The sequence below is a fragment of the Merops nubicus genome, unplaced genomic scaffold (assembly GCF_000691845.1).
Source record: "Merops nubicus isolate BGI_N331 unplaced genomic scaffold, ASM69184v1 scaffold10629, whole genome shotgun sequence".
NCBI lineage: Eukaryota > Metazoa > Chordata > Aves > Coraciiformes > Meropidae > Merops > Merops nubicus.
In genome coordinates, this window is record NW_008633836.1 from 64,943 (window position 1) to 90,387 (window position 25,445).

The 25,445-nt window shown below is 48.0% G+C and overlaps 1 protein-coding gene across 1 annotated transcript in view; it reads left to right on the top strand.

Moving 5' to 3' along the window:
* The first annotated feature begins 4,277 nt into the window (after positions 1-4,277).
* LOC103780686 (sodium- and chloride-dependent GABA transporter 1-like) overlaps positions 4,278-25,445 on the top strand; it is a 23,526-nt gene continuing 2,358 nt past the window's right edge. The window contains exons 1-13 of the mRNA XM_008948375.1: positions 4,278-4,515; positions 9,998-10,129; positions 10,590-10,690; positions 13,228-13,337; positions 13,723-13,855; positions 15,073-15,207; positions 16,280-16,383; positions 16,693-16,817; positions 17,644-17,756; positions 22,640-22,771; positions 23,497-23,599; positions 24,017-24,117; positions 24,896-25,063. Coding sequence (XP_008946623.1) covers positions 4,278-4,515; positions 9,998-10,129; positions 10,590-10,690; positions 13,228-13,337; positions 13,723-13,855; positions 15,073-15,207; positions 16,280-16,383; positions 16,693-16,817; positions 17,644-17,756; positions 22,640-22,771; positions 23,497-23,599; positions 24,017-24,117; positions 24,896-25,063 — 1,695 coding nt within the window. The remainder of the gene's footprint in view (positions 4,516-9,997; positions 10,130-10,589; positions 10,691-13,227; positions 13,338-13,722; positions 13,856-15,072; positions 15,208-16,279; positions 16,384-16,692; positions 16,818-17,643; positions 17,757-22,639; positions 22,772-23,496; positions 23,600-24,016; positions 24,118-24,895; positions 25,064-25,445) is intronic.

The following is a 25,445-nucleotide window of genomic DNA, read 5'->3' on the forward strand; positions in this document are numbered from 1 at the left end:
GAGAAGGGAGGTTGGGCAGTAGCTGTGGCTCAGACTTCAACAACCCAAATCTCATGCAGGAGAATGGAGAAGAAGCTAGAGCTGGAGGCTGCCTGGCAGCTCAGTCACCCAGGAGAACTGATTTATTTTTTTCTCTGTGAGTCCTGATTTCTCCTGTAAGCAAGCACTTGCCTCTCCTCTCTTTCAGATGAAAGGTTGGGTGGCATCAGTGGCTGCCTCTTGGGCAGCACATGCAAAAGGCTGTGAAACAGGAGCCCCATCCACCTGACCCAGCCGGGCAGGACGGTGACGCTCCATCCCTGAGCAGGCTCCATGTGGGGCCAGTGCCCTGCCAGCATCATCAGACTTCCATGAGACTGGGCTTTTCCCCAGACCCTTCATGGCTGCAGGAAGCTCAAGCATATGCTGCTGCTGCAGCCAGCAGAAAATCAGCTGATTTTCGGGGCTGTTGTGCCCTGATCAGCTGGTCACAGTTCTAAACAAGAGGCAAGAGTGTTGGAGCTTCTTGGCTGTCATTAAAATGGTGTGGATGAAAGTAAAAGTCTAATTGACTGAACAACAGCCTGTGCCATGTAATTAAACTAATTGTGGCTCTGCCTGCATGGGTCAGAAGTGATTTGTGTGGCTGTTAAAGCACTGATAAATGGGAGGTGAGGAAGTGTGAAAATAACTCTTACATGTGTTTCTACAGGTAATTTTGCTGTTTCATTTCAGGAACTTTTTGGTTTCTGTCAAATTTGAGGAGACTGTTAATATTTCTCACTGAAGCAGGGGAAAGCAAAAAGGTCACTGTTGTTAGCAGCTTCAGGTGGCAGCTTTTCAAGTGGAGGTAATGTTTTTTTCAGGGATATTCTCTTATTTGAAGTTAAACTTGTAAAAAAAAAAAAAATAAAAAAAGGAGGGGAAGGACTGTTTTCCCATATGTGTTTCAGTCTGGCTCTGCACCCGCTGGGGACCTTGCAATTGTTTTTATTGACCTGAGCAGAAGACCAGGCCTGCTGCATGACTCAGTGAAACTCAAGTCGCTACTTTACTGCCAGGGATTTATGACCCTGGCTTTTGGTAATTGTTTTGGAAGTCTTGGCTTTGGAATATAAATGTATTTAGAAGAAGCCAAATAAGAAACCTGCTATAGTGTCATGTTTAAACTCTTTGACCTTGTTTTCAAGTCCTTGCAAAGCAGAACCCACCTCCAGCTTGTAGCTCTGCTCTTATTGATTATCATTCTGAGTCCTTCAGGCATTTTTCTGTGCCCAAAGCACCGTGTGCTTTTCTGAACGAATAATGTGACATGACAGAGAGCTGCTGAACTGACTCTGCTCTCTCTAGGCTGTCAGCTCAGGGCAGAGCCCTGTGCTTATGCTGGGGGAGACCCATGTGGATAAGTGGAGGGACTGGTGCATTTTGCCCCGTTAGGACCACTTGTCTAGCGTGTGAACCGATGTCTAAACATAGGAGTCAAACACCTAGCCTGGAGCAACTGGTGCATATATTTTCCTGGTTGAAGCTGCGTGTTCAGGGAAGGACATAGTGCAGCCGGGCTGCAGGACATGCATGAGCCCTTCTGCCCTGATCATCCATCACTGTAGGAGACAGAACAATTGGTGGGATGGACCTTCAGTAGGTCCTCTTGACAGTTTTTCCATTTCTTGATTGTGGAGAAACCTCTATAAATCCAGTTTATTCTTTCTGAGCTGGAGATGAAGAACCTCACTTCTCAGGTAAGAAGAAACTGCCAGTATGGTCTGCTGCTCCTCTACCATCCTACCCAAAGTGTATGAAATATGAGGTGTGACCATCTAGCTGCAGTATCACTCCAGAACCGTGGCAGCAAGAAGAGGGAAGAGCACGGGGAGTACAGGATATGTATATACTCTTTTTAAGATAGCAGCTTACCTGCTGTTTCTTGTCCCAGGAAAAAAGAAATGAGTCAAAATGGCTTCTGCTGAGCCTAATTTGTTATGTCTCCAGGCATAGCTAATTATCCTGACTTAGCTCAGCTCTGAATTCTTCCCAGGGGTTTTGGTGCTATTTCTTCTGGTTTGATTTATAAATTGTCTTTATTTTACCTTTCTCCTACATGTTCTGTATAATCTTTTTGCTCCCTGCCTTACTGAGGAACCAGGAACCGGTGTGACAGTGCTATCACAAGGTACAGGACAGAAAGGGGATCCATTAACCCAGGCCTTTGCTTTGGGTGTCCAGCAATGTTTTCTCCTGGCATACCAGAAAATATTAGTTATTTTTACAGTTATTTTCTGGTTCAGCCATTCCCTTCACAGTTGACACAGTTTTTATAACCTCAGTGACAAAGGGGAAGGAAATCCATCTGCTGTAATCATAGGGTGTCAACTGTAGTAAGCAGGAGCTGATACTGATGTTGAGTCTGGGCTTGGGAGACCATCTCTGCTCAGGATGTTTTAGAAATGCTAGTTAGTGAGTCATCCAAGCAACCCATGGGGCAAATGGGTACTGTTTGCTTAGGAGACATACATGCTTGAGCCTCCTGCGTCCATGAAAGCCAGAGGGTCTGAAGAAAACTCACCTTGGGAGCCTGGGGGTGCTGTCAGGGCTCTGGCCCCACATGGAGCCTGCTCAGTGCTGGAGCATTACTCTCCTGCCCAGCTGGGTCAGGTGGACAGGGCTCTTGTCTCCTTCCTTAGGAGACAAGACTGACAAGAGTAAGCAGCTCCAGCAAGGCCAGCTTTAACTACCAGAGCATGTCACCTGGCCAGCTTTAACTACCAGAGCATGTCACCTCTTCATAGCATTGTTTTTTTTCCTGATATAGCCACTCATGTTTTTTTTTTTTTTTTTGTGTGTGCATCTCAGAATATTTTTGCTAACAGACTTCTTTGGGAGATTGCAACACTGGTCACCCTTAAATGACGTTAAGTGAATTTAAGATCCTGGTGGGATCTTAAATTTGGCTTTGTGTAAAATGGGCTGACAACTGGGTGAGAGCACATGCCATGCCAGTCCCACACTCTGTCTTCTTAATGGCTGAGGACAGATGGTGAGGAGAGAGGATAAAACCAGGAAATGTAGGGAATGATTCTTCCCTGGAAGAGTCCCTCAGCCTCCAACAACTTGCAGCTCAGGGATTTCCTGAACTGCAATAATAGCTCCTGGTGGATTTTCCTTCCATTATTTTTCATTTTAAATTGCTTTTTGAAGTCATGTAAACTCTTAGCATCCAGCATGCTCTAGGGTGGGGATTTTCGCTCCATAGCTGTGCATTTTGTAGAGAATCACCTATTGCTCTTTTTGAACTTAGCACCTGTTGTCTGGATTTAATCCCTTGTAGTGCTTGTGTCAGAAATGGTGAATACTCGTATTCTATGACACTGCTGTGCTTATAGGTCACTGTCATCCTCGTCTTCCACAGGATGATGGATCATTTAGTCTAGTTCATTTAGCCTTTCCTCACATAGAAGATGTTTCACACTTTCAAGCGTTGTTTTCACCCTCCTTCATGACTTTTTCTGGCTTTCCAATAGCTTCTGTAAGGGGAAGGCAGAACTGCACTTAGTTTTCAAGACATTAGTGCAATATTGGTTTAGATGCTGGTATAACGTAGCCTCTTCTTGCTTTCTTTCTAAATTGTTTTGGTGTGCTGGTTATATCCTTCTTAAAGCCTAAAATCAATGGAAGTATTGATTTTAAATAAATTTTCAGTCAGTCTCATCCAATTAATCCTCAGGATTTTAGTGTCCTGACTTGGTGGTATTTCAGTTCACAGGCTGGCTATAGTCACTAGTGAGCATCATCTGAATAGAGCTGGCAATTACGATATCACACGCAATGTGGTGAGGAGGAGGTGCCGAGCAGATCAATGATTTCCTTGCCAGGCATTGCAGGTGCACACCTGTGACCATGGCTGTGTTGCTGTCACCACAGGGGATTCAGGCAGGGGACTGTAATGGGGGGTATGTCCACAGCAGAGGTGCCGCCTCAAAGCTTTGCTGTCACAGTCATGTATGGCTGACTGGGCAGCATGATGCCAGGCAAAATTGTCCTCATTTTTCTCCGAGGGGAAAGCAGGGGGGCATGGATAGACTGCCCTGATGTGCGTCAGTCTATCCAGTGAGTCCACCTCTGACCCAGCAAGGCCCTCCCTGAAGTCTGCTGCACTAACACAGGACGCCTTCTTTCTCTACTTTCTTATCAGGAGCTTTGCCTAGTGCTTCCCATTCCATCTCTGCTTGGCCAGGGTGAAGGGTGCCCTTCCTGTTCTGCCAGCCCCTGAGCAAGAGTGGCCGTACATCTCAGTCACCATGGGCAAGATGGACAACACCTCGGTGGAGCTAAGCTCTCCATCCGAGGTGAAGCAGGCAGCCTTGGAGGACACAGAGCCCATTGCCCCTGAGGCCACGAGCACCAAGAAGAAGAAGGAGATCCCAGACAGAGGGTCCTGGAAGGGGAGATTTGACTTCTTGCTGTCCTGTGTGGGCTATGCGATCGGGCTGGGCAATGTCTGGCGCTTCCCGTATCTCTGCGGCAAGAATGGAGGAGGTGAGAGAAACTTACAGTACCTGCACTTGTGCCTGAGCGGCTGTGTTCCCTGAGGGGGCTTCAGTCTGGTGTGGGGCTGGTCACCTTGCTGAAGGCACTTCCTCACAATGTGACTTATTAAGCTGTCAGGAAACTAGTTCCCACAGTCTGTGGGCTCTACCAGCAAGTGCAGGTTGGGAAGAAGGAGCCCACAGAAACAGAGCAAGAAGTTTGAGTTCCATCAAGCTTCTGCAATCCAAATTTGCAGGGCTACAGCAAAGAGTGCCTGGGGACCTCATTTGTTTGCAAGGAGGACTATGCATATAAGCACCTAGATGGATGCTGGGACATTCCCAGGGAAATCAGTTTACATCTGCTAATGGTGGGTTTCTCCTCAGGCTAGAGTATTCTCAAGGGGTAACAGATTTGCATCTGAGTTTGGGCCATGTGTTTGGGGAGTTTCGATCAGAAGCTTTGCACGGACCGTAATGGGGCCATGTAGACATATATGCAAGCATGCACATGTATGTGCATGTACACAGGCACCTGTAAGTGTCCTCATCTGTGGAAGGAAATGAATGTTGACCGACTTCCAGTGCCGTGAAAAGAGTCACAGCTATCATTTGTATCTTGAAGTCTGGGATACAGAGGCCACCAGAGAAGATGGCAACTGGAAAGGACTTACAGTAGCTGTGATGGAGCTGGTTGCAGTGCCCTCCTCAGTGGACAGCTAACACCAGCTTTTTTTACTCTTTATTATTGCCCCGCTACATCTTTTTTCTTACCAGTCCTCAGCTGAAACTTTGCTAAACCATTGCAAGGCTAGAGAGAGGCAGGCAGATGGGGAAACAGTGCTGAGCTAGAAATCAAGAGATCCTGGAAGATCAGTTTCATGCTCAGCTACAGACTTTCTGCATGTCTTGGATCAAGTCAGAAAACAGTCTTGTGCCTCAGCTCTCCTCTAAAATAGTGCTATTTCCTCAGTATTGGCAGCAAGGTGCTTTTGTGGAAGGGAGTATGGGCTGCTTTGGTGTCAGCAGAGCAGAGGCTCTTCCTTCTCCAACCCTTGCGCAGCTTTCCCATTGTCTGTGCCTGTTACTAAAATAAAATTCCATCTCCCCTGAAGTGCTGCTCACCTCCTTGAACCATCTCCCAGACTTCTTGCACAAGTCCAAGCCCCTTCACCTCACTTTTAAGGCTGTATATATAATTTTATTATTGCCTGCTAGTCTTCCCATGTTGCTCTTTGCTCCCCTCTTAGCTCTTTACTGCCCTGAGTCCCTGTCCCCAGTGTCTTGTTCATTCATGCTGCTCTGAGGGTCTCTTCTCATGCTTCTCCACATCTTTTTTTTCTTCTCCTTTTGCCTTGAATTCCATTTCAAAACCTGCTTTGTCTTTGGCTCTCATGACTTCTCATATTGTCAGCCCACTTCTGCTATCCATGCTGCAGGTAGTGTAGGATGCTTTTCTCCTTCCACCCTGGGCAAGAGGAAAGGAATCTGGCTCTCTGCAGAAGCCCCACAGCATTTGAGGGGATCTTGGACCATTCTCTGAAGCATGTGGGGCAAGTCCCAGTGGGAGACCGGACAGTTACCTGTTTTGACAAAAAGGTTTCTAATTCAAGATACCATTTTGTGCAGAGGCACAAGTGTGTAGCTGAGCTGGGTGAGTTTCATAGGACTCAGCCAAGTCTACCTATGGTTGCCTGTGCCACGATCGCCAGAGCCATGGTGCAGGTCTGCCATTTTTATCTAGCCACACTCTGGGACTTGACTGAGCCAGCCCTCCTCATACAGTATTAGCCCTGTGGCTAAGCCCCAGCACTGTTTTTTAGCCCAGTGTCTGTGCTGTGGTGGCTGAGCCACCCCAAACGCACCAGATCTGCACTGCCTGGGGCTCTGTCTCACACAGAAAGGTAGGGATAATGACAATAGCTATAATTAGGCAAGGGGTGTTTTGAAGCTAAAATCAATCCTATTTATAGCCAGCTGAGATCCTCAGGTGCTATTACTAGCATTAGCAGTGGCACACAGGGTGACCTCTGCCCTGGCAGCTGCAGGCACACAGAGGGATCAGCCGGCTCTGCGCAAAAGCGCCGGGCAGATGAAACATGAGGATTGGTGCCCGATTCCTCCCCGATGCCCTCCCTCGCCTGCCGGTCCGTGCCGTTTGTGGCACCCTGTGTCCCTTGTTCCTCTCCCCACTACCCAGTTTGGCTGTTCCCAGGCACGACTCTTCCCCCAGCCAGGAATAATGAGCAGCCAGCGGAGGCTGCTGGTGCCGGTGACAGGCGGGAGAGCTGACGCACGAGAGTGTCACTGGGAGCCAACATGGAGCAGCGAGGAAGAGTCTCACAGCATCTCACTGGCAGTCGGGTGGGCAAAGGCTGGCTTTGCCCTGACGGAGGTGCCTCAGAGCAGACCTTGGGCAGGCCTCTAATTTTAGCATCCTGCCTGTGCGTGGCTCCGAGCGCAGCCACGTGGGCTGCTTCCATTACGCACAGGCAAATTGAACTGAATGGAAATATTGTCCTCTCACTTACCGTTGTCACGCTGCATCAGCTGACGGCTGGTTGGCTCGGCATTGCAATCGGGCACATCATTAAGGGATATTCAGGCAGGGTACGGCCGCCCGGCGCAAGGCCCATCTGCTGCAGGGAGCAGGCTTTGCTCAAAGTGATGCTCGGGCTCCCTGCTGGCTCTGCACGCAGCTGAATGTGCCCAGCTATGACTAACCCACCAGCCTCTACACCAATTTCAAACCTCATGTAGTCCTTCTGATGTCAACAAGGTTTTGCTGGATTCCAAATTGACTCTAATTGTGGCTCAGTAGGTGCTGAAAATTGTCTGTGAGATTCCAAGCTTGAATAGCTTGAGAGAACATTGCTTTAAATAAGCATCATGCATTTCTCATTTACACACTGAGACTCCAAGCAATGGCATGTAACTGCTTGTAATGCTCAATATTTGATCCATGGGCAGTGTTCACTGTTCTAAGGATTAATTATTACCCCTTGCTGTACAGCATTAGGAGCTGAAGATGCAGGCACATTTGGGACTGCGTAATGAATGCCAGGCACTGTGTGATCCTTCCCTGCCTCCAAGGGCTGGTGCCCTAAGCAGGGCAAGACTAGCGTCATCATCCCTTTGACCCATGGACTTTGGAGACAAGTTTGAACTCTCCCAAGGTCACACACAATCACTTGTAGCAGGCCCTGAAACTGAACCAGACTTTTCAGCAGCCCATCCAAGACCAGAGATTAAAGACCATCCCTTTCTCTCTGTGCCAAGGATTTGGGCACAGGCATGCAAACTTTAGGAGCAAATTTCAGAAGTGATTTCCTCTCTGGCTGTACAGCACACAAGGGTGTTATCCATACCTGCTCCTGGACCTGACCCTCCAGAGTGTTAGCATCAATGCCAACAGCCTTCATTTCAAGGCTGTGATCTGTTTTGTAGATTTTCCCCATTTCTAGAGAATTCTTATCAAGCCAGGATAAATGACCCAGGTCCAAAATTTGTCTGTCTTTTTTTCTCAATCGTCTAATAAAAACTTGCACCTACAAATCTTCCTGGCCTGCTGTAGATGAAAAATGCAGGACCATCAGGGTCAAATTCCATTAGCTGCTTGCCTGGAAGCAAGCAAGGCACTGTGATTGCTGATAAGCTCAGTCTCCAAACTTTACAAGGAGGCACACCAGTGGCAAGGCAGCAGTCGTGTTCTCCAAGCAGACCCTGGCTTCCCGCAGGGCTCCTGTGGGGCTGGACCTTGCAGTCTGTGGTGGCTATCAAGAGTGCAGGGGAGGATGCTGAGCAGCGATGCTCCAAGCTGCTTGCTCCTCCACACCAGGCTTCTGGTGAAGTCAAGAGGCTGTGCTTCCACACCAGCTTGTGATTCAGGCTCGTGGTCATCAAGCTGCTGGCCTGGAGCATTTTCTCCCTGCCACCCGCTGCCAGCTCCTCTTGCACACTCTCTCCCACGGATTCCCACGCTGGGTGCTGGCACCTGCGTCTCCCAGCTGGGCTCAGCTCCCCGCTTGGCAAACAGGGGTCTCCAGCTGGGACGTCTCAGATGTCCCTGGCTGTGCCTGGCTGCTTCCCTGCCCTCAGAAGGCAACTGCTGGAGCCTGGCTCTGCCAGGTGCAAGCTGGGCTGCAGTGCTCTGGAGTGGCTTTGATCACTGGCTCCATGTTCGCTTTCCCATTAATATCTGGAGAATAAGACTCAGACTGACAAATCAGCCCTCCAGCTAGCACAGGAACTGGTGCAGTCCTGAACACAGCCAGCTGCTTCTGAGCAAACTGAGTGTCCTGCTCTCTCTCCCCAGCCAGCATCTTCTGCAAGAGTTTGTCCTTCTCTGAAATGCTGGCATGATCCAACACATGCAGGAAGAAATTTTTCTTACAATGGGGGTGGTGAGGCACTGGTACAAGCTGCCCATAGAGATGGTAGATGCACAATCCTGGTCAGGTCAGATCGGGCTCTGAGTAACCCCATCTGCTTAAACCTTCCAACCTTCCAACCAAAACCATTAATGAGGAAGATGAGCTTTATCCCAAGTCCTGGAAGTCAGGAGGACCTGAACATGTGCAGCCTTCAAATCACACAGTGAGGTTCTCCTATTCTATTTGCCCTTCTAATAGCAAAGTGCAAATAATATCTCTAGTGAATGGCTGCACTATCTTATTTCTAGTGGTGAGATGATTTCCATAGGGTCCACAGAGAAGAATAATATTTTCACTAAGAACTTTAAGGGTAAAACCTAAGGCCAGGCTGGATGAGGCTCTGGGAAGCCTGATCTAGCGGGAGGTGTCCCTGCTCCTGGCAGAGGGGTTGGAACTGATGATCCTTGTGGTCCCTTCCAACCCTGACAGATTCTGATCTGTTTTAGCAGAGGACTTTAGAGCCCTAATGGCTCAATGGCTGGACTTGATGATCTTAAAGGTCCCATCCAACCTAAAGGATTCTATGATTCTATGAAAAGTGGGGAGGTATATAGGGCTATCCAAAGAGTAAATACAGTCTTAGCCACAGTTTCCTTAAAAGACTGAAAAAGCTATAAACAAAGTAAGTAGTGGTGAATGTCAGATGTTCCTGTGCCCTTTTCCTTCAAGATGAAGAACTGGGACCTGCAGGTAAGACAGAAAATATCAACAAGAGAAGATTACCAATGTCGGTGTCCAAGCTTTTGAGTTTGTTGTCAGATTTGGCTTAGCATTGCCAAAATATCCAACAACAAAGTGCAACTGGCATCACATAGCTGGTGACATCAGTATATATGTGTATATGGTACATATTTGTATCGATGGTGATATGAACAGGTAAGGGGAAGGCAGTGGTGATCTCCATGTGACTCTCATCAAATACCAGCTCCAGCTGCAAACTCACCTCTGAGCAAGTCTGCTCCTCATCACATGGGTGCTGTGGAGCAAGAAACTGCAGCTGGAGGCATTTACCTCTTGGTTAAACAGGGAGCCATCTGATAACATTGCTGCTTCTTTCAGGGGCCTTCCTCATCCCCTATTTCCTGACGCTAGTGTTTGCTGGGATTCCTCTCTTCCTGCTGGAAACTGCTCTGGGCCAGTATACCTCTGTTGGTGGACTGGGAGTCTGGAGATTAGCACCTATGTTTAAAGGTACTGACTGTACTGTGAGTTTGTGAAGGTGAATAGCACATAACCACAGACAAAAACACTTTCATGGTTTGTGAAGCAAATCAGAAAATCCCTGGGGACTGGGACAGGGTGACAAGTGAGGGGATTTTTTCCCCCTCTCTTTATCAAGTTATTGTTGACCCTGATGTCTGCAGTCACCAATATCACTGTGCCCTGTTCAAGCAGTTTTCTGTGGCAACAAGGTACTTTATGAGCAGCAGGGACTGCGATGGAGGGGGTCTGGTTGCAGAAGATCTGCCCTAAGCCTCTCTGTGGGGGCTCACTTTATTTGAATGGGAAAGCTGTAGATAGGGGACATGAACTTGTGAGTGGTGAGCTGGTGTATTTTTTCTGGCCATGCCACAAAACTTGTTGTGATGTTTGTGAGTGCAGCTGGGCTCCAAAGACCTGGATTGATGCTGCTCTCTGCCTGTGTTTGCAGGAGTGGGGCTGGCAGCTGTGGTTCTCTCCTTCTGGCTGAACATCTACTACATTGTCATCATCGCCTGGGCTCTCTACTATCTCTTCAACTCCTTCACCACAGTGAGTCACAGACATGTCTACAGCACGACATTTTCTTCACTCTGGGTGCTTGCTCCCTGCTTTATGGGGGGTGTTTATGCCACAAAACATGCACTATCTGCTTGTAGTTTGTACAATGAGCCTTCTTTAGCACCCAGCTGGACCTTTCCCAAAGAGGTTCATCAGCCCTGGAGGCAGTCATGTAGTGCTGATGGGTGCTGATGCTTGCTCTCTGGAGAGGGTGGTCCTCTGGAGGGGATGGTCCCATCCCCTCTGTGGGAATTGTTGCCAATTATGTCAGTCTTTAAAGCCCACCCTGTGTCTCTCTTATTTCCAGAGCTGTGTGAATCTAAGAACTGCACATTTTCACAGCTGGTTTTGTCACAGCGTATTCTTATTACCCAGGACTTAATAAGTCCTTGTTCACATCTCTCTCGATAAATGAAATCCTAAGATTTTTTTTTCTGCTGGGAAAATGATCCAGAAAGCATCTATACATCTGCTTGTGACTGTTCCTTAGCACGTGCTTTGGCATTGTGGTTCATAGAGGGTTCCTCTTCCACAGCAGGTTCTCCTAACATACAAGGTCAGAATCATGCCCCACATTAACTTCTTGGTAGCTGAATGATTTATTTCAGCTCAGCAGCTGGGAAGAACTCCCTTAACACTCTGAGCAACCTGCAGCCTTAAAGACATCAACCATGTGGTTCAAACAGGATCATTTTTTCATTTAGCTGTAATCCTGATACACTATTATGAACGTTGTACACCAGTTTCACGTTTTCTTTGATCAGAAATTCCAAGTACCTATCAAGATGTTTGCTCAAATATTGTGTTTGGCGTTCCCAGTTGTGTTTCTGCTGCAAATACCCACTGCAGACTTCTGGGTCCAGAAGAAAATGATCCGTTTTGGATGATTAGGTGCACCCTCAGGGGATTCCCAAATGAACAAATATCTACCCTAAAAGAATCCATCCTCATTCTGCCCTGGGCAGGGCACATCTTAGGATGAAGCTTTGGTACAGTCCAGAGTCATAGACCTGACTGGTGACAGTGCTCGTATCTACACAGTCATCTCCAGGTATTCAGCTCAAGGCCTTTTCTTTTACCATAGATAATTCCAGATTCCCCAAAGGAGGCAAGGTACAAATAAAAAAGCTAGGCTGATGCCTGCCCCCTGCTCATCCTAAATTCGATTAGCATTTTGAACCTGAACATGAACCCAGCTTGGCTTCTGCAGTTTCTGTTCTCTGAAATTCGAAGGAAACAGAGCAGCAATGAACAGTCTCCCAGCCTGCCCCTCTTCATGGGAGCTGCAGTGTCTCTGATGTGTGGTGCTGCTTGGGCCATTACATTTGTTTCAGTGCAGTTAGCAAATCCACAATCACTGGATGGCTGCAGACAGCCTGGATGGCCACTGGGGTGTCCCAGCCCGCCCCTCCCATGGCCCTTCTCCCAAGCCAGTGTTCATGTTAGGAGGTATCATCTGCTGGAGTGAACTGATTTAGATGGGGGGGTGAAGGCAGCACTTAACAGCACTGATGTCACAAAGCATTTAAAACACAGATCATATTTCTAAAGGAGTCTGTGTTCGTGGATGAGTAGGAATGGATACAAACATCTTAAAGCTTTGTTGAGCTGGAGCCTGAGGTCTTATCTGTAGAGGGAAATCATCCAGAATATCCATTCTGCATTTATCCACATCCACTGCACTTGGGAAATGAGAATGCTGCACATGGAGACCTGTCTGAGCTGCTTTTGTTGGGCTGACTTGGCCATGGTGCTACATGGCATGGGTGAGCTGCCCTGCCTGCTCACACACCCCCAACACTGTGTTTTCACCACTTGCAGAGCCAGAGCTGATTGTTAAATCTGACTAAACCTGTAGTGATACGTTGCTCTCACACTGCTACCTGTGGAATAAACATCCCCCAGGAACCCCTTTGTGCTGCTTGTAACTGGGGCGGGGGACAGCACGAAACAGTTACCATGCTTTAAATTTACTCCTGGGCTCATGTTAGGGTAGTTTATTCACGCAGACAGACCATTAGCCCTCATTGCCAATGCCACGTTGCTGTTTAAGCGTTGAAGCTTGGTATAAATGAGAGATAAGAAACAACTCAATATTTATTCTTTGTGCAGCAAATTCCAGCCACTTGTTTAGTGAAGCTAGCCGAAAGCTGTAGTGATTATAAACACAATATCCCCCAGTAGCTATTTTAATCAGTGGCTATTAATTACTAACCATTGATTGGAAATGGCTTTCTATCTGGGGAATTGCTAACATTTTATTAGAGCTACAGCATTGCCCTGATCACATCATGATATTGTTTCCTGGAAAATCCACATGACAATTTATCATTATTTTGGAAGATTTTTTCATGCTTTTGGCTGCAAGGTTTCGGCCCATCCAAAGAGGCCACCCATCCTCTTTGCCAAAAAAAAAAAAAAAAAAAAAAAAAGGATTTCAGTTTAACATAAGCCAAATATCACATCTTGCTGCTGGCCCTGGGAGATGTCACACTAATGATAACCCTGCTGTCCTTGTGCCGGCGCAGGACCTGCCATGGCAGAGCTGTGGGAATGCCTGGAACACCGACCGCTGCTTCTCCAACTACTCCTTGGGTGACACCACCAACCTCACCAGTGCCGTCACCGAGTTCTGGGAGTACGTCCGCAGCCTGCCTACATCAGGTTTCTCCCCCTCGCCACAGCCGTCGTACCTGCTCACTGGGGCTGCCGACGTGCCCTCTGGCACCTTCCCTTGGGCAGCCTTGGCAGGAGGGTGCCAGAGCTGGCCACTGGCCAGGGTGGACGTGGGCCTGGGGTGTGCTGTGCAACTACAGCTGAGGTGGACAGAGAGGATAACAGCCTCTCCATCGCTCTTCACCTTCCAGTATCCCATCATGATGAGCCTCAGGTCCCTTCAGGGATTTGTGGGCTCTCGTGATTGTCTGCACCTGGCCCTTCTCCATCCAGCTGCCTCTGGGTTCTCCCATCCCTCTGCTCCCAAGGGTTGGACCTCCCTTTAACGCAACCTCTCCCACCTGTAGGAGAAACATGCACCAGATGTCTGGGAGCCTGGGGGAACCTGGCAACATTCGCTGGCCCCTGGCTGGCACACTGGCCCTGGCCTGGTTGCTGGTCTACTTCTCCATCTGGAAGGGCGTGGAGTGGACAGGCAAGGTATGATATGAGGATCAGGTGTTTTGGTGCTTCCCCTCATCGCCACGCTCAGGTCTTGGCTGTTGAAATGCCCTCTAGACTCAATTTTGTTTGAGTGCCTGTAACTAAGGTTATAGGGTTTCGAGGCAGAATCGCAGTAGATGCTATTAAACTCCTGACATTTACCTTTCATGGTTGTAAAAATTGCTACCACGCTTATGGTAATTCTCACTCTAAGTGTAGAGAATAGCTCTTCCCTCTAAAGTCACAGGCCTGAGCGCTTGGTCTCTTTGGGAAGAGACTTAGGAAGGGATTATCAGAGATTACTTATGTTTCCCACCTCAGAATGGTCCTTTAAGAGAGTGAGACCTCTTCTGGGCTCCCCCTTTTGAAAATCGTTGTCTTTTAAGATGCTGCTGGTCGAAAAAAACCCTCACTATTTCCTTTGAAATTTTTTCTGCTGCCCTTTAGGTATTGGTATGTAGACTTTCAGACTAGAAGCACACTGTTATTTACTGTGTAGCAATTCAGGCTAGCACAGAGGATAGGTAATTGCTTAGTTTAGTGAAACAGTGATGCTGAGATACTGAGATGTTTTATTTAGAGCACAGCATGGTGTAGTGGGACAATGTTATGAAAGGAATGATCTAGAGGAGAGATCAGAAAGACACAATTCAGGAGTAGGTCACCTAAGCTGTTAAATTCCCCGGTGGCTCTCAATCAGGATTTAGCTACACAGCCCCAGAAAAGCCCTGGCAATTGCTGGTATGGGCCCTGGAATGAGGGCTGGCATGTACCTGTGAGTCCCTGAAACAGTGCTGAAAAGCATGTGGTGGGGTCAAGACAACTCATGTTGCTTGATGTATTGGACTGGAGAAACACCAGCTTTAGCTCTGCAAAGTAAGGATATGATGCCTTAAAGGGATTATTTCTGTGGACTAAATTTATCCCTGTGCAATTCCCTTGTCTTTGGGCAATTCATCCAGACTTTCGCATGCTACTTTTGTGATTAGTGCCTCCTTGCATGTCATTGGCAGGGGGAGGCCCCCAACAGCCAGAAACAGTACTAGCCTGGGAATGGGAGACAGAAAATGCAAGGAAGTGCTGCCACAAGCGGCTGTGCACGGGGAGCCTGTATCCCTCACAGGGGGACAGGACAGACACAGTGCCACCATGGACAAGAAAACTCTATGGGCACCAGTTACCTGATGTCTTCTCTGTCATGGTGTCTTTTGCAGGTGGTGTATTTCTCGGCCACTTACCCCTACTTCATGCTTTTCATCCTCTTCTTCCGGGGAGTCACGCTGCCGGGAGCCAAGGAGGGGATCCTCTTCTACCTCACACCCGACTTCAGAAAGCTCTCTGACTCTGAGGTTTGTAGACTTGTTAGGAAACCTCTTACCTCCCAATTGCCTCCACATTAGTCTTTCCCAGGAACTTCCTTTGAATATAATAAGTATTAAAAAAAACCCTGGAATAGGTACCTGTTCAACTAGTCACGACCCTCATAGGCTGAGAGAAAGCTGAAAGGCAGGAAATCTGTGCAGCAGCTCTGCTGTACTTGAGCAGTGTTATCCATAGGGAAGGATTTTGGGGAATTGCCCCAGGAAAGGAATCTCCCCTCTGGACTGGGAATGCCTCATTTCACTGACTATCCCATCCCAGAGAAAGGACGATGAGATGGCAGCAGTGTGGGGAGCTCAGAAGCAGCACAAGCACAACAGTGCACGTGGCAGCACTTTTCAGAAGTGCTTAAATGTTGAGTGGTGACCAGTAGCACTGCCTTGGTCAGCAGAAGCACAGAGGCAACCCGGGAGGAGCACAGAGGCTTGCAGAGTTTTTCAGGTGACACAGACTCTACCTTTTTTTCAGCAATGCTCCTGAGGTCACCAGTCATTTGTGAGCATGGACAACTGGACACTCATAATTTCCTGAGGGGTCCCAATGATCCGTCTTGCAGGAAACTCATTGTAACCATACTGCCAGTTGCATTTGTTCCAACACTGGAAACAGGGCTCTCAAGATCAGAAGAGCTGTTTAAAGACTATGCAATTAAGAAATTAACTTTCTGCCCCCTTTTCATGCTCCCTCTAGGCTTTAAAACCTTAAGGCACAGGGACCAGCTCTGCAAGTTGTCAGATGTGGTCAGCTTGATTGGCAATAACATAGCTACAGGTTGCAAGGTGGCTCCTGTGACTGTTCCAGCCACTGGCCCTAACATTTCTTTGGAGCGTGGGTCAGCAGCCAGTGTTGTAGGTGCCTGTGGCCCTAGTGACAGCGTGCCCACAGATCATGACCAGCCCTGTGAGCTGTACAGCCAAGTCCTCAGCCCCATGGTCTGCATCCAGCCCTCTCTCTAGTCCCTCACTGAACTGCTGTAGGAGATGTGCCTGCAGCATGGAATCCTTCCCGCTGCATCCCTCTCCTGGCTTCTTCTCTCTGCAGGTCTGGATGGATGCAGCCACACAGATCTTCTTCTCCTATGGCCTGGGCCTGGGGTCCCTGATTGCTCTGGGGAGCTACAACACCTTCCACAACAACGTCTATAGGTCTGTTTTTTTCTTTATTGCCAACCTCTTGCGTGACGGGGATTGCTCAGGGGTGAGGGAGGGGGTCACGGTGAGTCTGGAGTGCTCTGATCTGTGATGCCCTCTTGCTGGCAACGTGCAGCCCAGCGGTCACGCTGCAGTTGTTGCAGAAGGGCTCCCCACCTGCAGGACACTTAACACGTCACCCACACTACCTCTCCGAGGCCAAGGAACTGCTCTTGGCAGGGCCTGGTCTTTTGTTTATCCTACCCTTTGCTCCTGACCTCTTGGTAGAGACACGTAGGTGGTTTCTTTTCTTTCTCTCTCCAGAGACTCCATTATTGTCTGCTGTATAAACTCCACCACAAGCATATTTGCTGGATTTGTTATTTTCTCTATTGTTGGCTTCATGTCACACATCACGAAGAAGTCAATCTCAGAGCTGGCCTCTTCTGGTAAGCAGAAAACCAAGTTCAAATGCAATGTCACCCTTTGAGAGCATTTTGTCAGTGAGCCTGAGATTTTTCTAGGGCTTTCCTGACTAGAACCCAAGTGTGCAACCCTCTTTGCATGCCCTCCCACCAAGATGGGTCTCAGGTACCTGTGGCTGATGTTCATTGCACTCTGGCTGCAGGGGACATCTCTGCCTGCTTTTAATGTTCACCTTCTTTTAGTGCTGAAGCTTTATGTGTTTTTGCTGCAGTGAAATATTTAGGCTATTTGCTTTCTGAAACCTGGAGAATAGGTACTGCCTAATTTTTCAGTAGACATGATTGAAATTTGGAGTCCCTTTTCCAGGTAAAATTTTCAAATTGTAATCTCAGAATATTTTTTTTAACCAAGATGGGACAGTGTCTTCTTGCACAAAGACGTATTTTGAAATTGCTGTCTTCCCAGAGAGAGCTTTTATTTCAAGAAAAAGCATTTTGTTAGGGAAAAAAAAAGACATCAGAGAAGTTATAACCAGCTCTGAATATCAGTTTATTTTTCTAGGAAAGTGCCCCAGCTCCACTTGGTAGCAGTAATTTGATGATTTTTCTGTCTTACAACAAGAGAAAAGACAAAGCACTCTCCCAGTCACTCCTGTCTCCCTATCCTACCCCTGTGCACCTCACCGTATTGGTGTGTCATGGGTGAAGACTCAGGTGTTTTTGCTCCTACATAAAATACCTGAAATTCTTGACTCTATTTGTTGTCCCTCTGTTCAGTGGTGGTCCTTAACTCATACTTCACACCAAATGCTTTCTAAACATGGGTGCATCTCTCTTTTCATTACTGCAGGCCCTGGACTGGCTTTCCTCGCTTACCCGCAGGTCGTCACACAGCTGCCCCTGTCCCCACTCTGGTCAATCCTCTTCTTCTCCATGCTGATGATGTTGGGTCTGGATAGCCAGGTGAGACAAACCAAGAACAAAGTGGGGTAAAATATGAAGATAAGATAACTTCAGATACCACAGTGGTGTCCCCTTCTGCACCCTGGGACAGTGATGACATACAGGGCCTTTTCTTACTCTTTATGGTGAGGTGCAGCTGCATGAAACAAAACCTCTTGTGGTCATTGCCTCTGTGCTCTTCCCTAACATAGGCATATACTGCAAATGTGGTGGCATCTCACCACTACCCAATGCACCAGTCCTTGTCCTGCTGCCAATTAAAAATAAGAGTAATGACCAGCTCCCAGCAGAACCAGCCAGCCTTATAAGACAATTACTACTTCCCTGTAGGAGAGGATATTTGGAGGAGCACCTCACCACAAGGTACCACTCTCCAGCCAGACACAGTGCTCCAGTGCAGTACCAACAGGTTGCACTGAGAAAAGCAGTGATGAGGCATTTAAATTAGGATTCTCCTGTGGTGTGAGTGGTTTGATGCCGTGTGTTGGTACTGTTGTTGATAGCAAGTGGCCCCAAGCAGAGCTGAAGCACCCTGGCCTGGTTTGTAGGTGAGCCACGGTAGCTCCTGGTAGAAGGAAGGAGCCATGTCTTGGGAAAGGTGGGTGTCTGGCTACCCTGACTGCTTTACCATCAGAAGAGTCTTACAAGATATTTGGGGGGGAAGCAGCTGGATCTAGCAAAAGGTCTCTACCTTGCTCCCCTCAGAGTCCTCACAAAACAAACAAAAAAAATCACAGTCTCTGTCTTTTTACAAGCAATGCTTGTAAACGTTTTGTTTCTGACAACACAGCATAAAAGTAGCTACCTGGTGAAGGAGTTGGTTGCAGTGTGCCTCCCTTTTGAGCACATCAAAATCAAAGGCTCCTTCAGAAACCTGTGCTAAGTCTGTCACGCCCTCCCCTGTGCCCACATGCTCTTTTCTTGCAGTGCAAACCACCAGTACAAAATACATGCTCTCTTGGATTACAGGTAGCATTCATAAACCCAAGCCTAGCTCATAATCAGACTCAGATATTCCTCAAATGCCACGCCTGGTTGCCAGGAATATCAAATCAACCAAATCTGGTTATACATTATGGCACAGTCCCATAAACAAATAAAGCTCACGTCTACATTACCACAGACATTTTTTGACATATCATTTCAAATAATGACTAAATGTTCCAAAAGAAGCTACACTTACAGGAAAAAAAATTACTCTCCATGGATTATTCACTCAGTGCTGGTAAATAGTTCAAGACACGACAATAAGCCCTCTAAGCACTGTGTGGAATTTATTTGCTGCATTTGCTTCTGAAATACCACTTGAAATTCTTGAAGTCCCTTCCGAGAGGTGCTCATAGGGCAGGTGGTCTGTGGGGGGCTGGAGGAGGAAGGGGAGGGGAATGAAGCATCAAAAGGAAAACAAGCTTTTAAAAAAGCACAGACAAACACATGTGAGGAAGCTTTCTGTCTGCATGGTGGAGCTCTAATTCAATCAGACACACCATTAACAGCATGGCAGCTTATGCTGTAAAACAAACAACACAGGCTGCATCCATGGCTGCAATTGGACATTTATTTTGGAGTTTCCAGTTGAAAAAGAAAAAGATGTTTTTGCTATGTGCTGATCAAATATCGTTTGTGGTATTTGCAGATGGGGAGCAGACATTTTTCATTTGGGTCAGCAAGCCGGTCCATGAGGCATGGCAGAGCCATAGCACATTTCTTGCACCCTGCACCCTCAGGGCTGCTGGGCTGGGGCTGCCCCTGGTCGCTGCCTGGGCACAGGACTGTGGACACAGCAGAGATGCTTGGGAGCCCAGCCGTGAAGGAAGGTGGGGCTGAGATCTGCGTTTGTGATGCAGCACCAGGCCCCAACCCCATACCCATGACAGGAGCAGGTCCACCCGTGCCCGTTGCTCTCAGCCCTTTCCACAGCGAGTCTTCTGCAGACGCAGCACAGCTACATCTGCCTCTTCCTGCCAGGGTGCTCATCTCATCTGCAGTGACTGGAATGGGATGGATGACCTATATTGATAGACACACGCCTCCCTCCTGTGCCCCCACTTACCACTCGTGTGCCTCAACACTGACTGTGCCTCTGATCCATCCAGGCTTTAGCTCTCTTGTGTCTAGACCCTCTTGCACAATATGCTAATGCTCTCTTTTAACCTACCAGTTTCCAGGTCAGGCGTTTTCTCCTCAGGGGAGCTAGCAAGCCTTGTGACTGCAAGCCTGTGTCAGTCCCATGGGAGGCCATCTTTCACAGGTTATTAATGAGGCATTCCAGATGTGGGCACCACTCTTGTGGCTCTCTGCCGCACATCTGGCAGCTGCGGTCGAACCACTTGTGGGACCGTGGATCCTAGTCAGGGTGCTCTGCATGACCAAGGAGGGACAAGTAAGCCTCTGACACTGGGATAGGGTGGGAGGCAGACTTTCACTCAGACTGAGGTGTCGCCTGTATTGACTCTCAAGCCCAGATTGTTGGATTGTTGCAAGTTAAGCAACTTGCTTAATGTTTAAGCCTCTGAAGAGGAAAAAAAGCAAATGAGAGAAGAGAATGGAAATAAAATACTTAGAAGAAAAAAATATCGTGGGACAAGGCATGAGGAAGAACAGAATATGTGCTAAAAATTGTGGCTGGAGACAAAATTTTAGTGAGAAAAATGAAACTTCTTGGAAAGCAGAATAACGTGTGCATGCGTGGGGGTGTGGGTGCATGTGTGGGTGTGTGTGTATCCACCCACACGTAGAAGGGCACACACAGGACAAAGGCAAGGCCAGGAGGCATCACAGTGGCCAGATTCTCATCACTCCTGAAAGCAGTATGCTTTCACTCAGGTGCCTACTTATCTCGTGGGAGCATCTAAGGTTGGGTATGCAGGCTGGGAAATGCAGACCCCAGGCCAGCTAGGGAGCCACAGTCCCCAGGGCTGGAAATGTGAGCTCCTCCAGGATGTATCACCTCTAGAGCTTGAGGCAGGCATGAGGCAATTTTCACTAAATGGTGTGAAGGCCATTGCCTGTTTTACGTCTAGAAAAAGCAGTGTACTGCCTTTTGGTTCCCCACCTCATCCATTGCACAGCAGCCTAGTTTTGAGAGGAGGCAAAGAGATTTCAGCTTACTCTGTAGTCTTGTTCCTTATCGCTGTCTGCCTGTCTCTCCCTCTGTGCTTTCCCTGACTTTGATACCAATCCTGCACCAAAGAGTGGTAGCGTTTACTCCCTCCTGTTAGCTGAGGCATCTTTTTCTTCACTTCTTAGCTGGACACCCCTCGCATCTACCCTATGACCCCAGCTGCCCCTGCTTCCCCTCCAAACACTTTTCCGTCTCTGCCTTGCCTGGTGCCAGAGAGCCTGGCCCAGTCCGTGGATCTGTCAGTGCCTGGTCATGCATCCACATGGAAGTGTTTTTGGCAGTGTTTTTTCATCATGGCGGTTCTTCACACTCTGGTGCCACCTCAGTTCTGACTCTTCCAGATAATGAGCTGGGTGGGATGGGATGAAGAGCTCACTGTCAATGAGTATAAAGACAGCTTAACCCATGCCCGAAGAGCAAGAGATGCTTTAATAGCTCTTGTCTCCAACACTAATATCCTGTGTTGCTATAGCACTGCAGAAGACATCCAGGTGTTTTGAGCTCTAGAAAGACCATGTGCTATGAGGATGGTCTTTTAATGTGCTTCATGCATTGAGTGTAGTGTGCTTAAAAAGTGAAACTGAGTCAAGGAGGGGGTAGTCAGAGATGTTATTATGCACATGCATGTGGGAGTGGCCAGTGGGGAATGCAGCTCCTTAATCAGTGTTTTAGATCATTGAACTGCATGAGGGCTGTTGCAATAGGCTGAGAAGAGCACACCTGGGAAAGGAAGAACAAGCAACGTCCTGCGTGTGTCCCAGCAGCAGACAGTCACGTTGCTGTGACAGAGAGCCTGGCAGCATGTGAGACAGAGCAGGGCAGTGGTGGGGAGGTGTTTTGCCAATGACCAGGCCCAGCAAAAATGATAACACCAGCAGGGAGATGAACCAATATGCAGACTGTATTGTAGACAGAAGTGTTACTATATGAATGACCGACGGGGGTACAAGCTCGTACATGATCAACGCCACCCCCAACGATCCCACAAACGACATGACCTGGCCCACAACAGGTGGTATAAACAGTGAACTGAGGTTGCCCATAGTTGGCATGGGAAACAGCCAGACCAGCCAGTTAAGCACATGAGAAAAAGGTGCCCACATGGCAACTCTCACCCAATCGACCCGCATTCGCAAAGGCCTAAACAGACCAGGGCCCAACTCCAGGGAGAGTCAGGAGGTCTTCCCTGAACCAGGAAGCTCTGGGGAGTGCACTCCACAGACAGACACCCCTGACTCCCTGCAAGTGGTCCCAGCTTTTATCCCCAAGCAGACACCTGACCTTTGTCAACTCAGTGCAGGACCCCTGGGGCTCATTTCCCTTATGGCTCTCCCTGCAGGGCCAGCTGCACCCTGGGGGGAAGCTATAAGGCAAACTCACCACCTCTTTGTGAAGGGCTGTGGGAATCACCCATATGTCAACCTTAATTCGGGGGCTCGGGGTTCAAACCCCAGCATTTCAGGAGGCCCTAGAGAGTTTGGGGGAAGAAAGGGGAGATTTTTCACGGGAGGTGGAAAGTGGAGATTTATCTCAGCTAATTTTAGATATCTGACCCTGGTGCTTTTAGTTTTCTTGATATTCAGAGGCATTTTCAGAAGATGGTTTGGACCACCTTTGTGCAGAGGTGCCTACTCTTCTAGTGTCTGCAGAGAGCATTTAAACTATGAGACGTTCAACATTGGAGTTAATGCAGGAGGTGATGGTGTCAGGCTAAGACATTTATATACATCCACCCTTGATACATCTCTTTTTCCTGTAGTTCTGCACTGTGGAAGGGTTCATTACAGCCCTGATGGATGAGTATCCTCATCTTCTGAGAGCCAGGAAGAAGGTCTTCATCGCTGTAGTCTGTTTCATCTCTTACCTCATTGGATTCTCCAATATTACCCAGGTACGTATAGCTCTACTTTTATCTCCATGCATGGTACCTTTCTAGACACTTTGCCATAGCACAGCAGCACCTAAATCTTTGTGAGAAGCAACAACATCCCTAGGAGCCATCCTAATGGTGGATAAATGGGCGCATTCATCGCTGCTACATCTCAAGTGACTTAGGATGCCTCCATAATTTTTACCACCATCGTGTGTGAGTCTAGCTTGATTTTTTGCTAATCGCAACAAGGGCTCAGGAAAACAGAGCCCAAGCTGAGGAAACACAGGGTGCAAAGGCATAAAAAACAGTCTGTTGGGGCCCTGAACCTCTGGGGCTGAACCTAAGGTTCACATGTGTGGAGGTTAGGGCTGCATGGTCTGGAGACAGTTTGTGGACCATTCATGATGAGGAAAGGCAGCAAAAACTCTTGGGAGGGGCAGAGCAGACTAAATTAAATGACTCTGTCTAAACCAAAGAAAAGTAAGAAATTGTAGTGATTCTTTGCTTTTCTCCTCACCCTTGGCCATGCCTGAACAGGCTGGCTAATTGTCTGCAAAAGCACATCAGTTTTGCTGCTGGGAACCAGACTCCAGTGGAATCACTGCAGTGCTGGCTCTACTGTCCAAGGAGATAAACATTAAAAGCAGCAGATGCAGATAGCCAGATTGCCATCCAAGCAGCAGGCTGATATTGTCGAGCATAATCTATAACTAATCTCCCTGACCCTGGTTTTGTCTCCTCAGGGTGGCATTTATGTCTTCAAGCTGTTTGATTACTACTCAGCCAGTGGCATGTGCCTTCTCTTTCTTGTCTTCTTTGAGACCATCTCAATTTCTTGGTGTTATGGTAAGCACAAAAGACCTTGTTCCTTTGCTTTCTCTATGGCCATGATGAGTTATTTCAGAAGCCTTTCACAGTGAAGCCAACTAACTTTGCAACTGAAAATAGCTTAGGCTGATAACTCCAGAAAGGCTGTCTTCTCACTTCTCCAGGCTACCACAAAGACTCTGCACAAGCTACAGATGCCTAGGGTCCTACCCTCTGGTTCTTCAAAAGGACACCAGGAACATGGAAGCTGCTAGCATGACCTTGCTTTTGTGTCCCTGTACCAAATCCCCTCCAGACAATGCTTCTTATGCCACAGCATTGCCCCTCTCTTGCTATGGCTGGCCTGTGCTGTGTCATGAGAAGAGGTGATGACCACCATACTGAGATGGGATTTTATAATTTATTTTTTTTTTCAACACTCATTTCTCCTTCTAGGTGTGAACAGGTTTTACAGGAACATTGAAGAAATGATTGGCTACAAACCTTGCATGTGGTGGAAGATCTGCTGGGCCTTCTTCACTCCTCTTGTTTGCCTGGTAAGGCCTGTGGCATCCTACCTGTAGGAGTGGGTCCAGAAGGACCTCTTATTTTGGATGGGCTATAGGGGAAACACTATGTTCTCGACCCAGTATAGGTCTGGTGTAAGGTGGTCCTAGGCAGACTTGAGATGGGTAAGGTAATAAAGGAACTTCTTTCACTCTGCCTACTGGAAATCACCCATAAGAAAAGCTCTAAATGATTGTTTCACTCTAAATGAAGCCACCAGTTCTTCATTCTTCTTTCTGAGTTGCAAAAAGATAAGCAAATAATTTCTTGTTTTAAAAAGCTATTACTGGTTCTGGGGGAGGCTCTCAGCTACTCCAGCGCCAACCTCAGCCCCCAGTAGGCTTGACAGAGCAAAAGCCATCAGTAAATGCAGCCTAAGTGACTGCAGAGGAATTTTGCATTTTCTGGTTCCTGTGCTGTCAGCAGGAGCAGTGCAGGGGAATGGTGGGAGAAGGCCCGTGATGGGAAGGTGAAGGCTCCTGAGGTCAGCTGTGAGGATGCTGTTAACTTCCTTAGGAGCTGGTGTGGAGGCACTGCTTGTCTGAGTAGTTGAGTAAAAGAGGAAGTCAGAACAATTTAAGTTCCAGATAATTACATAGGATAATAAGAAATAATATGAAATTGCCTCTTGGTGGGCTGAGAGCACCTAGAGTAGTTTAAGGATCTGTTGTGTTGCTGTAAGACTATCGAGAGCAAAAAGGATAGAATGGATGGATAGACCCTAATTTTTCACACCTTCACCTGCGATGGCTGGTTCTTTTTTCCCAGGGTGTGTTCTTCTTCAGCGTGGTGGAAATGACCCCTCTGACACTGGGAAAATACGTGTATCCCGCGTGGGGACAAGGCATCGGTTGGCTTATGGCTCTGTCCTCCATGGTACTGATTCCAGGATACATGCTGTACTGTTTCTTCACCTCAACGGGAACTCTCCGGCAGGTATGAACAGCTTCACCACTCTTCTGCTGCTTTCTGCTTAGAGCAAAACCCCCGTTGAGCTAAGCCTAAGAAGGATCAAGCAGACTCGGCTTTGACAAAGATGTCAGAGTGCTTCAGGTGGGTGCTGCAGGAGCTCTGTGCACCCTCTCCTCCAGGAGGGCTCAGATAAGCCTGAGCGCCCAGAACGGCCTCTGGTGACATGGGCTTACTGAAGAGGAGCTACCGGCACAACGGAGCACTAACGTGTCCAAATGCCAGGCAGCACGGGGCTGGGTGCATCTGCCTGAGTGGGTAGACCTTCAGGTAGTCTCTCCTTAGGTCAGCCTCTTGTCCTTCGTTAAGCTTTGTGTTGTCACCGTGACAAAAAGGGAGCTCTCTTTCC